At 32.3% G+C, this 15,738-nt stretch overlaps 1 protein-coding gene across 2 annotated transcripts in view; it reads right to left on the bottom strand.

Moving 5' to 3' along the window:
• Window positions 1–456: 456 nt before the first annotated feature.
• The window catches only part of LOC140749719 (uncharacterized), a 62,094-nt gene continuing 46,812 nt past the window's right edge, over window positions 457–15,738 (bottom strand). For both annotated transcript variants that reach the window (XM_073082862.1, XM_073082863.1), the window contains exon 5: window positions 457–1,167. In XM_073082862.1, the coding sequence (XP_072938963.1) occupies window positions 1,121–1,167 (47 nt within the window). In that variant the 3' untranslated portion in view covers window positions 457–1,120. The remainder of the gene's footprint in view (window positions 1,168–15,738) is intronic.

Consider the following 15,738-nt stretch of genomic DNA (forward strand, 5'->3'; position numbering starts at 1 on the left):
TTAAACTCAGTCCAGTCGTTTAGGTGGAGTTCAGTGACATACACACGCACATAAGAAATACATATATAAAGATATCCTTCTTATAACGAATAGAAGTATGTGCCATGTGACCAGAAATGTTATAATAGGTTAATGATGATGAATATTTTTTCAACCGATGGAACTCAACCTCTGTAATCAACCCCAGATAGGATTACATATTCTTACCTGAGGTCGGCCACAGATGCGCTGCTACCCCTGAGGACTAAGCTAGAACGCCTCGGAAAAGTCTGTCTCCCTTACCACACCCTTCAAACCGGAACACAGCAGTGCCTAACACTGCTATTATTAGGTAGAGATAGGTGTGGCAGTGGTGGCGCCGGAGTCGAACCACAAAGCGTTCTACCACCTTCAAAAGTTTTAAACCTAACTTAATATAAGACATTTATCTTATAGAAATGGCAAATAATAAACACATTTATAACACACATATTTTATTTACATACTCGTACATCGCCAATACAATACACACGTGCTTAAATACACAAATATATTATACAACATACATAATGATGAACTAACAAGTTGATGTTCGACATTTTCGTTATATATTTACATAAGTTAGTTTCTCTTGAATTATTATCACAGTTCTGATTATCTATTTACATTAGTAACATACCTTTACATTGTTTTTATAACGGTTACCACGATAATGTAACGAGTATGGGTTCATTTACATCTACAGACTAATAGCGGTTATTAATAATCAATCTATCCAATGGTTTGTCTACCAAAGATCGAATATTTCTAATAGACAGATATTCTCATCTGCCTACAAAAATGTCCTATTTCAAATTTTGGTAAACAAAAATAAATAAATTGATAATGAATAATGGGCGTTTGAGCGTGTCAGGCGCGTACCGTTACAGACAAAAAATCATGTACAAAGTGTATTAACGTATTCATATTTATTGTCAACTATTAAAAAGGAAAATATGATCTTGTTTTCCACATGCCTTGTCTGACACGGTCCTTGTCTGAAACGTTCACTGTCTGTAGTTATAAACGGGGCCTACAACGTTAATAATTTCATATAAGGTACGTGCGGATTTGTAGTGTTGTTTGTTGCTTAATTTAATTATTATCTTAGGAAATATCCTCTGTAGTAATATCTCGGCAATGCTGGTCCTGAAACAAAAAGACAATGGTTAATCTCGATAACAATTAAGAAGCATGCAATACGGATGATGTTCACATAATACAACGCAACATCGCTTTGTGAGTAATATTATAACAAGAAATATTTTTGTCTTTATTCAACTAACTCTGAAACTACGGAATTGGATTCCTCTTCTTATTAGACATTGTCAAGTTTAGATTTTTGGTGCGCAAAAAGATTGAGATTACGAGATTGATTAATATCAACGGGAATGATTCTTTTACCATTTGATTTTTGATTTCTTAATAAGCTACATTGCCCAAAGATAACATAAGCTTTTAGTAATGTTATCAGCTGAAATATGAATATTTCTCAGAAGAAAAAGCGATACCGATATGCTTTATGCTTGTGCGCTCACAATATTTTTTACAAAAAGTTACTAATAACAACTACATATCTATAACTATAACAAAATCATATAGGAACTATTACAAAGTTTTATCACCAAAAACAATTTTATTTTACGCTACGTTTAAATAAAAAATAACAAAATAAATAATAAAAAATAACAATATGAGCGCCGACTTCAGAAAAATGTACTAAATCGATACAAAAAAAATTATATATAAGCGTCGAATAGATACCTCTCTTCCTTTGGGAAGTCGGTTAAACATGATTTTAATAAAATAAAAAAGAAAATGGTAAAACCCCGGACGAGCTTGTAAATAAATACAATACATATTTAAAACATTTCTAATGTACCTTAAAATAATAGATTAAATTAAAATGTATTTGTTTCAAAGCGTTCAGCTATGAGGGTTGTTTAAGTGAGTTTAGGTATAGAACGGTTCGTCTCTACGGATTTCACGCTCGGGGAGGCGGAAATGTTGAAAGTTTCCTTTTGTGGCGTTCCTCATAAGTTGATTTGTGACGGCGCAACCCTTCAGCGGGTTCCGGCGCGGCGCCGCCGCGGCGAGACGCGTCACTTCCGGCGGTTCCACACTGACAGTTTCGTTCTAACACACATGTCAAATTTTGGGACTTTTATATGTATGAAAGGTTTAGGTGAAACTCTTCATAGTTACAATGAATAGGCTATACTCGTATGTTAAAGTTAAATGTTAAAAGTAGCAACATTAAAATTATGTGATAAATTTGGTGTTAATTATGGATTGAGTAATCTATCAATAATAATTAATTCTACAATTCTAAGTAGAGTATCGCTAAAATTTTATCACTTAATAAATTGTATATTTTATATTACATTATTATTACATTACACTACACAATATTGTCATACTTAAAAGTTAATATAAAGTACATAAATAACGTATAATCATAAAATATTTACAAAAGTCTTCAAATTTCATTCTATTAAATGACAATAACAGTCATAAAAATAAATCAATGAGTTATTAAATTACAATTTAATCCATAATTAAGAACTACCTATACCCAATAAATTTGTCGATCAGGATATTCCATATAAAACACCTAACATGGCAGCACTAATGACAAGACGAACAGGCGACACTTGTTTGAATATGTAACGCATTTCTTTCCATGCACTCGTGACTCATTAGCACAGAAAAGCTAACAGGCGCATTGCTGAATATGGGACTACACGAAGTCGAGTTCCTTATTATACCAAGGTAAATAATGACCAAGAGCATTGTTTGTAATGGTAACAACCCTAAAATTAGAATTACATCTAAACGTAACGACAAATCGAGAGTAACAAAGCGCACATTTGTAATGTTACAACTTTGAACATTACAATAGTACGTACATGAAACATTACATTTATGATCATGTTACTCAAAGTTCATATTATTACCATAGATTAGTAAAGATACTTCGCCGCCTTGAAATTGAATGAAGCCATTAATGGCTTATTTTAGTAAGTTCTTTTTTTGAATCCTTGACATATAAAATCATTTTTAGAGAAAAATTACGAATAAATAACTAATTTACGTAATAATTACGTAATTTACGTAATAAATAAATAATTATTTCAAATATTTTAGGGACATTTTAGCACGGAGATGTGGCAAAACTTTTTACACAACTATTTCAATTCTCAAAACTGGGCACATTTTCTTGTTAGGCGTGAGTAATCTTTACTAATCTATGATTATTACAAATGTTACTGATCAGTGTGTATCAAGTGCTTGTAACATTGTTGGAGTCAAAATATTGGGAAAGCGGATTTTCCACCAATTAGTAACTAACTGACACATTGCAATGTAATGCAAGATATCAAAGTCCTAATTGATACATTACATCGGATACATAGGGCTCTTTAGCCCTTTAGCCTCGTCACTTTGTGACGGCGCATTTATTATATTTATTGGATAGTAATATTATCTAAAATTTTGTTTATGATATTGTAAGAAATTTCTATTTTCCTGTTGTTTTAGATCTCTCATTTAAGATACGTTAATATAAAGCGTAAAAAGAACTATAATTTCGTAACAAATAATGTGAACCTACAGAACAGAACAAAACATGTTTTTATTGGATAACATTATTGCTAGAACGTAGTTCAATAAACAGACTAACAACGGGGCATTAAATTGCAAATTCATATAGTCGATAAAAATTTAATTTTACGAAGTCACAGTAAACCTATCCTTTTATGACTTAAGTTAGGAAACTAGTTACTAATTTGAATTCAAAATAAAGTTGACCCGCTGGTATTGCTTTTTTATTTTATATTTTTACATGTCAATATTTTAATCAGTTGCTTATTTGGAACCATAGATTAGTAAAGATACTTCGCCGCCTTGAGATTGAATGAAGCCACAAATGGCTTATTTTAGTAAGTTCTTTTTTCGAATCCTTGACAAATAAAAGCATTTTTAGAGAAAATTTATGAATAAATAATTAATTTACGTAATAATTACGTAACTTACGTAATAAATAAATAATCATTTCAAATATTTTAGGGACATTTTAGCACGGAGACGTGGCAAAACGTTTTTACGCAACTATTTCAATTCTCAAAACTGGGTACATTTTCTTGTTAGGAGTGAGTAATCTTTACTAATCTATGTTTGGAACAATTAAACCACTAGTTAATTCGGAATAGAATTTGAAAGAAATCATAATACATTTTAATAATAATTTGTTATACGTAAACCTGAATGAAATCAAATTAAATCATTTTTTTTTAAATTCAAAATAGGTTCTTTACAGAGCACTTTTTGAATGTCAATACAACTACCACCACTTCACAAGGTGTTTTGTTATGGAGAAGAAACGGCGAAAGAACTCCATAACACACATCTTTTAATAAAATGTTTTACAATGTCAACTTAACCTAATGGTACATGTGGAGCTGGAGCTACTTCAGACCACATCGTTTTGTAAGTCAAATAATCACTTTATTATAGTACGTTTTTACCGGAAATTTGAAAACAAAAATTGTGTAAATTGTTTTTATATCTCAGTGGTAACATTTTGGTAAAGTGAGATCTTCCACCGGGTGAGATGATCTTTGATCATGCCCAGAAAGCTGCTGGGTTTCGTTTAGTACGCGTATGACGGCTCGCACAATTCTCTGAGTGACATGGTCGTAACTTCAACAGTGTGATTTAGGATTAACTAGCGCCATCTAGTGTCGAGTTGCGGGAAGTCGTCATATGAACAATAGGTAGTTAACCAATCGTGTTACTATGGCATATTGAAAACGCGTATTATAAAAACTTGGACAAATCTACACACAAGCTATTATTAATATCCGTAAACAAAAAGTATTTTACATCTTACACTTGATTAACTTGTTAATCAAGAAATGTGGTAAGGCCACTTCTTTTTTTCAGAATCATACCAACAAGTCTCGCGTGCAACCTCAATACTGGCATTTGGCGTAGAGTTGAAATTAATATCAATTATTCGTTGCTAATGTATTACAATGTTTGCGAATAACTCACTTGAGGTTATAAAAGGACACAGTTATAAATTGACTAGTTATTGCATACCAAGTAATTGTGAAAATTAACACTTACTTTCTGTGAACATTTACTTTTCTGTAATTAAACTAAAGTTATCATCTCTTGTACATTTGACACCTAGATTGTGCCAGCGCCACAATTATCATATTTTGCGTAATATATTTAATAGTAGTAATATTATTTCCTATGTATACATTTCGAAATACATGTATTATACTTACAACATCCTTCGTCTAGAATTAAACGCTTTCTACAGCCTCACACTAGGATTCCCTGTATCGTGGGTGCTATGGACACACACAGAGACAAATACACAAACACCCAGACCCAGAAACAGAAATCTAAATTCATCATTCAGAAATCTGTCTGGCCGGGGATCGAACCCGGGATCCTCTGCGCGTCAGACCGGCATGGTGACCGCTCCGCCACGCGGATCGTCTAAATTATTTAATTTGTTTGTTGTTTTTTTAATTGTTAATATTTCGTATCTATTTAAGATATTTAAGGGATGTAAACGTTATGTACATGGGGAATAGTAGGCGCTTAACGTCAGGTGGACTGCAGGTTCTTTGCTACTTTAATATCATACAAAAAAGTCGCTAAAACGCGCGTTTTCGAGACCACGACCAAACGCAGCTAGTCGCCAAAACTTTATACAGCACTAGTGGTGCCCGCGGCTTCGCCCGCATTTTAAAGAAATAATATGACATACATAAAACAGAAAATTTGTACCTTCATTGGGATGACAGTGGTGCCGTCTGTCGAAAATTGGTCTTACCAACTCCCAAACCTTCGTGAGCTCTTGGACAACAACTTTGCTAAAGATCATCACTTGATCATCATTTTTATATAAATAGAAAAAATAATTAAAAAAAACCTTTTCCCACGGACTAAATTGTAAATCTAAACGATTCTCAAATCCCCTTGAACACACACAACAAATTTCATTAAAGTCACTGAACTCCTCCTAATCGACTGGAGTCGATTAGGAGGAGTTCAGTGACATACACACGCACATAAAAAATATATATATAAAGATTGATGCCATCGCCAAAATACGAATCACGTGAAAAAGTAGTTAGTCTACTTGTAAAAAGTACTTAGTCTGCTAGTGAAAAGTAGCTCGTCTGCAAGTGAAAAGAAGCTCGTCTGCCAGTGAAAAGTAGCTAGTCTACTAGTGAAAAGGCTCGTCTGCAAGTGAAAAGAAGCTCATCTGCCAGTGAAAAGTAGCTAGTCTACTAGTGAAAAGGCTCGTCTGCTAGTGAAAAGTAGCTCGTCTGCTAGTGAAAAGAAGCTCGTCTGTTAGTGCCGTAGTGTCAGCTACGTCTGATATGGATGCGTGGTCTGACTCAAAACATTTTCACGAAGAAAAAGCTGTCTAACATTTTATGGCAAAAAGCCAATATAATGTCAAATATGTACAATGGAAAGTTTATCTTTCACTTAAAATATTGTAGCGAGAGAAACCACAGTCCAACTTTGTTATCTATTGTATGTAATAAATTGTGGTTTCTTTCCAGTTTTCAATTTTCTTAGAATGACAGGTACCTTACTCTTCTTGAAAGTTTTCTTTTATCATCTTCATAATAAATGTAAAGATAAAGATATACACTAGGGAAATAAATAAAAAAGAGTAGGCATTATCACGATTTATTTTAAGAAAGACACATTATTAAAGTTCTATCGACGGCGATAGAACTCTACATAATTATTCTACTGCGGTAGCACTCTCTCTCCAATCTAGTATCGAATAAGTATTCTATAAGACAGAAATTTGATCTAATAGGTAAGCGAGATAGATCTATGTGTAGTTAGTAACTGACCTACATATGTATGGGTGACCGTAGTATCCTTTATACACTTCTCTACTTTCCGAAGCACGTTAAATGCTCCCGATTATCAACCCCTATACGGGCTTTCTTCGCACTATTAGAATCACCATATCTGTAACGTTGCTTCGTATAGTATTCCCATCCTGTTTGCCTGTTTCTGTTATCCGGTTTATGACAGGTAACGGTTATCCGCTGTATTGACCTGATCAATAATAATTAATTTCTTAAGTCAAATTACACAGTACAAACTAAATCAGGGTCAAAACGTGCGGCAAGGTGCGTACGAAAAACGTAGGTAACTAGTTTGTTTTCTCAAGCTTTTATTAAATCATTTCAGCAAAATTTAATTATCTTAAATTAATTAAGCAGGATTTTATGTACATAATTTAATTAATTATTACATAGTCACCTCCAAATTCACCACAGTTTATTGTACTTATTTAAATCGTGTTTCCATAACATAGTATTCATACAGCAAAGTTTTGTGTGCATATTACATATTTAAAAAAAATCTTATTGTAATTTAGGGAAATCCCTAATGGCTTTTTAGGCCGTGGGTGGCATTTCTTTCTCATACAGAATCAGCACATACCTAACTGTTATTAAACCAAATATACCTATTTTTAATAAATACTTTGTATTTTTTCTGTACTTTTATAACTTAACAGGAAGGGTGGCGAATTCAAAAGCAGGCAAACTAAAAAAAAGCGAATGACGACTTAAAGACAGTCTCTATCCTCTTTGTTGAAAACATAGAAAAATGTATGCCCGCAAGGGATAGCTTCATGGTTTTTCAAAAACCACATACCCTTTAAGTAAACTTTGATAATACGGTCACAAAACTTAGTACGATTTGTTTTACACGTAAAGTAGATTACGTATCTTAGTGACATTATAATGTAATGCCAAAGTGCGAAATAATGTAATGTCGCTTACAAGTGACAGGTACTTAATGTAATATGTGTTAAACAGTAAAGTGCCCTTAACAAGTGCTCTAAGAATTTATCACACAAATAATAATTATTATATCAAATATCTCCTTATTTCGTATCAGCATCCCTTTGACCTTTATGTGCAACACTGGTGGTTTTATTGTGGTTCGACATCGGAAGAACAAAGGCCACGTCAATTTCTACCTTCTCATCTTATATATAAAATTCTCGTTCACAATGTTAGTTACAGTACTCCGCCGAAACGGCTTTACCGATTTTCACCAAATTTTATATGCATAATCAGTAGGTCTGAGAATCGGCTACTATCTATTTTTTATACCCCTAACTAATAAGGGTTGTTGACCCTTAACATGTTTTTATTTATATGGCAACCCAACGTTTGCCGGTCAGCTAGTACCAGTGTAAAGTAGTTCTGACATCTTAACATTACCAGAGTTATACCAGAGCGGTTTACTACTTTCATCTGGAATTACTCAGTTTACTAACTCATCTTCTTTTAGGTTATTTTCGCATCACAAATTAATCATTACGCCTTTTATCGATAGAGGAAAACACCTTGCTGAAACTTTAACGCCTTAAATTTCTATAAAAAGCTTTTTGAGGTGAGTAAAGTGTACCAATTCGCACTTAATCAGCATGGTAGACTAACTTAACCCAACCTAAGCTATTCTGACTCTGAGAAGGCGTATACCCTGCAATTGAACAGAAATGAAACAACAAACAAACATGATATAAAACTCGAAATAAATAACTCCGATTCGTTATATACACAAAGGAAATCCTGGTTGAGGTCACGAAACTTTTTTTGCATAAAAACGAGACAGTAACGGACTGCTATTGTTAACGGACTATTGTTAACGGAACAGAACGTGAAATTATAGAATGTAAATACCTGGTGACTAGTGTCCATTATTAATAAACAATCTTTACAATGCTTTGTCTAACAAAGATCGACATTTGACAAATTCTTCATACATTGCCAAATTTCTAATTTTGTTTAAAAAAAAGGATTGTCCCTGTAGTCCCGGAATTAGAATAGGGGTATGGTATCTCCGGCCACCGGGGGGTAAAATCCTACATTACCCGGCGTTGCTCTCACGGCGTCAAATACCTTTTTCCCTCTTGTGAACAAAGAGAAGATAAAATTGGATAGATTAATTAGATACTAATAATACTTACAACATAACATGTTATAAACTATCAATATAAATTTTACATCAAACAATGTAATTTGTTTTTATGCTAAATGCATTATGTTAGCATATAACTTTATACTTTATAATATTTTGTACGCTAAAGCTGGCATTAAGAAACAAAGATGATTAAAATGATTATATTACCGAAACTTACAGATTGAATATATTTTATCTAATTAAGTGCAGTTTTGCATCAGTATTTATTATTTTTCCAGTTTCATTAATGATTAATATAATGTTTTATAGAAGGTAGTCCATATAAATTAGTATTCTTAGTCATAAAGATAAATTAATAAAAGATCTGAAATATAACTTCAACAATTTGTAATATTTGTTAAATGTCATATATTTACAACCTCTCGTACTGCTTTTATCGAAATAAAACATCTCTATTATGAAAAAGGAATTAATTAATTACATACTATTCATTTACTTAAATAACATCGTAAAATACAGTTCTTAATTAGTTTAATACAATCTTACGTAGCGAGCGTTGCCACTTGCACTTACAAATAGTAGATTAAGGTACTTGGTTCATCGCTATCGTATAACGAGAAACCATAGATTAGTAAAGATTACTCGCTCTTAACAAGAAAATGTACTTAACCTTTTGACAATTGTCACTGTCAAATATTTTCGTATTTGATAAATATTAAAAAAAATGTGGTTTTTAGATTATTTACGAATGAAACGATATTTCTTCGCACTTTTTCTTAGATTTCGTGTCTTAACTGCGCACGTCGACATTATTCCGCGTAAGTTACGCCATGACAGCCATGAAACGGCTGACAGAACTGTCAGCCGTTTAAGTCATTTAATTGCTTCCTTCAATTACAAGGCGGTGAGACATCTATGCGAGAAACGAAAATTTTCATTGACACAGTAGCAAAAGATCTTCTAATAATAATAGTAATGATAATGAAAATAAAAAGATAGATATGATGAAAATATCTTTGTCGTCTGCCAATAATGAGTAGTCATTTTACATTAACCACAAAAATTTCAGATTTACTTACAGTCGTCTGTGTTATTAGATAGTCTCTACATATTAAACTTATAATTTAAATAATGATTTAAAAAACATCTTTTGAAATATAGCATATTCTACATTATACAAAAATGGAATATTATGACAGGGAATTGAACCTTTAGTAAATAGCCTGCAACAGAAATTTCTGAATGTAAGTGACATTACTGTAGAAATTATAACGAACTCAATATAGTTTTTAGCCTTATATAAAATTCCCGTGTCACAATGTTAGTTACCGTACTCCTCCGAAACGGCTTTACCGATTTTCACCAAATTTTATATGCATATTCAGTAGGTCTAAGAATCGGCTACTATCTAATTTTCATACCCCTAAGTGATAAGGGTTGTTCACCCTTAACATGTTTTTATTTATATGGCAACACAACGTTTGCCGGGTCAGCTAGTAGCCTTATAACTATTTGACAAATGTAATCAAATTGTTATACGACTAAAAAATATTATTATCATTGAAACATGTCTAATATTATTATCGCTTGTGGTGAGACACATTGATATCGGTAACGAATGAACAAAGACTAGTTCGATAACTTTCACGTGATTCTTAATGCCTCGCCTGGAGCTTTTCGTAAGCTGTTCGCTATTGCCTTCCTGTTTACAGTAACTAAACATTAAAACACTAGTGTAATACCACTTTAATTAACACACACTATCAAGTAACATTATATAATGCGAAAAATCTACTAACTGATTTGGAATTAAAATGCTCCTTTTTCGAATTTCAAAATAAAAAAAATATATATGTATATTGACCTCTCATTCTGAGAGGAAATCTGTGTGAGTAATGGGTTTACGATTCACTAACTTAGAACCGTAATTCTCAATATTCCCTTCATCAAAATTTAATTTAATTTTTATTCCGAAATTCTAATGTCCATAGATTTGATTCCAAGATGAGAATTTCAATTTGTAACCATAATATAATCGAATTTAGTTATAGTTTTCAAGATGTACCTATGTCTATTTGATAATATGAAATAGTTTAATTAAAATCAATTTAAACAACAGACAAACTAATCACAACACATACTTAGCTTATAAGCCGTTACAAAACGGTTAGTAAAACATTTCTAATTAAAAGTTAATTATCTTAATTTAACAGTAGCTATCTAATTGCAGACAACTATTCTATAGCAATATTCATTTGTTTATATAACAATTAACATACAAGATACGTGTAAAATAATTTATATATTAAGATCAATTAGGTAAGATAATATTCATAATGTGTTTATTATACTACCTACATAGGTTACTAGTACACTTATGAACCTAAACCCTTATTTAATGCAAGCAGTGGTAGGCTCGTTTGCTACTTCAATATTAAAGAAAACTATTGCAAATCAACATGTATCTTTTAATGATATCGTTGTTTACTACCTACCAGAATAAATCGCTCTTGCAAAGTAACCATGAAGAAATCTACCATCTTCCAAACACACAGAAGACAAAAGAAATAGATATGTCACTGCTATTAAAAAAACATGTGACATAAGTGACCATGATGTCGCGTGGATTTCACAAAGAATTCTACCGCCTTCAAAAATTTTTATCATACCAAAAATCAACTTCCATAAAACTCACTCGCCGTGATCAACTAGTTAAATACCAATGACCTTAAACCGAGTAATACTACTTATACACGAGGTATGTAACGACAATATCATTGATTTTTGTTGCATAATTGTATGGTACTAATTTAACTGGCCATAATTTGAAAGCAATTCACTTTGTAGGACGTAAGAACAAGTAACGACCTTAGAGATAAATGCTATTTATCGTACGTTCCGACAAGAGAAACTTTGTACAAACATCGTTATGACACCAACACTTTGCTTTTGTTTGTAATGTATTACAACATACAATTAATATGCTTGTAAAATTTATTACCAATAAATTATTATTTGGTGTACTAATTATTACATTTCAAAGTTTCAGCAACACATTTTACGTCCATGTCAAAATTGTCCCTTGTCAAATTATTAATAACCATAATAAAAATTCAATAACAATATGCATCATAAAACAATTAAAAACAGTAAACGTAATATGTGAAACAATAAACGAAATACATTTTTACTTTTACTCGTTAAAATTAACAAAACACAGTGCGACCCCTATTTTGGCGAGCAAACATATAAATATTCATTGGATAAATATCACAAAACGTCCGCTAGAAATGGCCGAGGCGGGTACTCGGCTCCAATTAATTTCATAAGTCCAAACTCTTTTATTAAATCATAAAATATACCTACCTCCCCGCATCCACTCACGATATGTCAATTTCATAATTAAAATGCATTTGACCGTACCGTGAGGGCTGCCGAGATTAAGAGAACCCAAATTGAATGTTTAAGCGGACGAGTTAACACTGAACCCCGAAATGTAATGAAGTCATCGAGAAATTTCAGCAAATACAATTAAAAAGAGCCGACATGAATAATTGAAAGCTCATCCTGATTTACGCCCCTTTGGCGAAACATATTCAGTTATTCTTAATTAAAATTTGATAACGAAGATGCAGCCTTTTATTAATACAAACAGGTTTTATTGTAGGTGTGTTTATTGAAGTTAGGGATGTTTTCAAAACTGTATGCGATAGAAATTATTTTATCAGTTACTAAAATGATGATAGTAGTACTATAATTAAGGTAGTACATGTAGCGAAGAAACTTACACGCCTGAGAAGTTTTTAAAAAGTCTTCAATGGTCTACCAATTCGCAATAGGCCAGCTACTGCGGACTGCAGCTGGCGGACTATGGCCTATAAATCTTTCGCACATTGGAGGAGACCAATGCCCAGCCCAGTAAAAGGACAATAATGGTTGACGTCGATGCTAACTAATATTGATTATATGTTACTCTCGAAATTGAGATTTTATTATAATAATCATTTTTATTAAATGAAAAATTTAAAAATACTTTTACCATAAATCTACGACACCTATGACATTATCATAAGAAAGAAAATGACATATACTTACTACCATAGCATTAACTTACATAATTTGGATACAATAATATAATTTTTGACAGATCAATTAACCTAAAATTCTAAATCAAATGTCAAACCGACAATAAAAGTACAATTAAACTACTCACAAAAATAAAACGTCAAGTTCTGATTGAAGGAGTAATACGTTATTAAGATATAAACCTTATCTCCGGGTCTCCATAATGTTTGGACTGCAATTTCTGATCACAGATAATTTACAATTTAAGTTGAGAAATAGCCCCGGCGATAGCATTCTGATACGAGTTATTACACCCTGGTACCGGAGTCGTGATTCGTTTTACTAAAAGCAATTGGAGAAGGGTACCGCGGTGCTTGTTTCTTAATTCTTATTAAGTGCTCGATAGTGATATGAAATAATCTATAATACACTTACAATCTTGCGACAAGCATTATATTACAATTCATAGGTACTACGAGTATCTACACACATTCACGGTATACAGAAGAGATTTAGATTTCCGCAAAAATCTTTTCTGCGCGTTCTCTTCGTGTACAGAACGCGACGACTATGCGATCCGTTAGCAAAGATTAAAATACTTTGGTATTTTAAGCATTTAAACAAGTACTTTTGTCACACACTTCGTTTATGAAGTAAACAAAACACAACAACTTCTTACAACATTCTTATACAGGCCCTTAAAACTAAATTATCCCACATTCCTAACAAAGGAAGAAAACGGGTGTAAATGCCTAATCCGGCAGTGCGAAGGTCACCGGGCCGGTCATGCGCGCGCGCAGCCGGAACGGGTCGAGTCAGTTTAGGCGGTACTACCCTCAGGGCGTTTGTGATTCATAGGAAATCTATCACTACCGTTTACAAAATGACCACTCATTGCATTTCAAGGTGCTGCCTACAACCATTTCCGTCAAGATTTTGGTCTGATAAATTCGTTAATACAACCAAATGTAATATAATAAAAATTAATTATCGTTTATATACAAAGCAAAACTAAATGGTTGAAGGATACTTTTCTTTTGTGTTTGTCAAACTATTTCCTTAAACTTAGTGTTTACGAGAGTATGTTTTACTAATAGAAAAATCTTCAAATTTTATATAATCAAAATTTTAATTACTAAATACAATAATTAGAGGTTGTCTTTTTATGCTTACATTTCTAAAAGTCATAATATTTAAATAAATAATTGTAACGCTAATCGTGTTACATTGCTTTAGTATTAGTACATTTATTGCTCTATCTAGAATTTCATTACAAAATTACAAAGCAGTTTCCGTCCTGACTTATTCTTATTATGTAATATTTCCTGGTTAATTGATTTAGATACAATAAGCCTAATACTAATTAATAACAAAACAATACCGTCGAATAATTAAATCATAATGAGGCTATTGCGTGACATAATTCGGGGGTATTTAAAGTATAAAACTAGTGGTCTATTATTTCATGGACTATTTTGACCCTGTGCTGTCATGTAAATATCACTTTCTAATACCTATCTGGAGTTAATTTTGCCGATTGGTACGACATATCTTTGTTGATCAACTCACATTTACTTTACGTGTTGAAATACGGGTATAATGATATATAATTACAACACATAATACAAACATTCATTATTTTTCAATTATATTTTTACAACTTATAATAACAAACAGGAATTTTCCATATGTAGGTAGGGGCCCAAGTACACATGCTATTTTTAGCATTTTAAGCTGCTTTGCAGAAGTTAAATACAGTGAAACACTACCACCTGCACATGTTTGAGCGCTGGTCGCTATTTTTGGGTACTCAACGCAGCAATTAAAAAAGACGTTGTATTAATGCCGTCAATAAAACCACGATAATTACTATTACTGTGCCAAAAACTCCATTTTTCAAGCCGTCAAAACGTGTTGCCGCATCGATGCACTCATCATAACATTAATCGCTGTTGCTTAAAGTAGCATGTCTGCTAGAACCGTGGAAGGATAAGCAATAAAACATACGTCAATTCTTACTATTTATTAATAATTAATAAATATTTACATCGGTCTTATTTACATCGCTATTCACAACAAAACAACAGTTGCAACAATACTACGGAATAAAAAAAGTTAACATTAGCGAAATACCTGTAGTGGAACACCCTTTATTTTTAATTTTTGAAATCGAATACAATAATTTTGAAATTAAACAACAATATACAGTGTGAATTTTGTACAGTGAATCGAAAAAGGGCAATCATCAAAACATGCATTAATGAAGCTTTCGCTACTATTATAATAAGTTACTAAAAATTAAATAACTATCTTATACTATTCTACAACACTACTTGGGAATCATAGAAGAGCATACGATAACACCAACAATCTGGGAATAATCTATAAAGGCAGGAGGATTGATGGATTTTTTTTTATTTTGGTAGGGTTTTTTATTGATCACAAATAATTTTTAAATGCATTACTAGAAAATTGTCTTAACGGCCGAAAAATCAATGCCTCCATTGCCTCTAACGGACTGTGAAATTAGGTAGTAAGTATATAGATATAATTCAACCTGTACATATTTACATAGGCTCTAATTACAAGATAATATTTCTAAAATGAATATATACAAAGGAAGGGAGGAGTCAGTAACACATTATTATACATATCAAATAC

The sequence above is a fragment of the Epargyreus clarus genome, unplaced genomic scaffold (assembly GCF_041222505.1).
Source record: "Epargyreus clarus isolate Ecla_fem2 unplaced genomic scaffold, WU_Ecla_fem_2.2 ptg000018l, whole genome shotgun sequence".
Taxonomy (NCBI): Eukaryota; Metazoa; Arthropoda; class Insecta; order Lepidoptera; family Hesperiidae; genus Epargyreus; species Epargyreus clarus.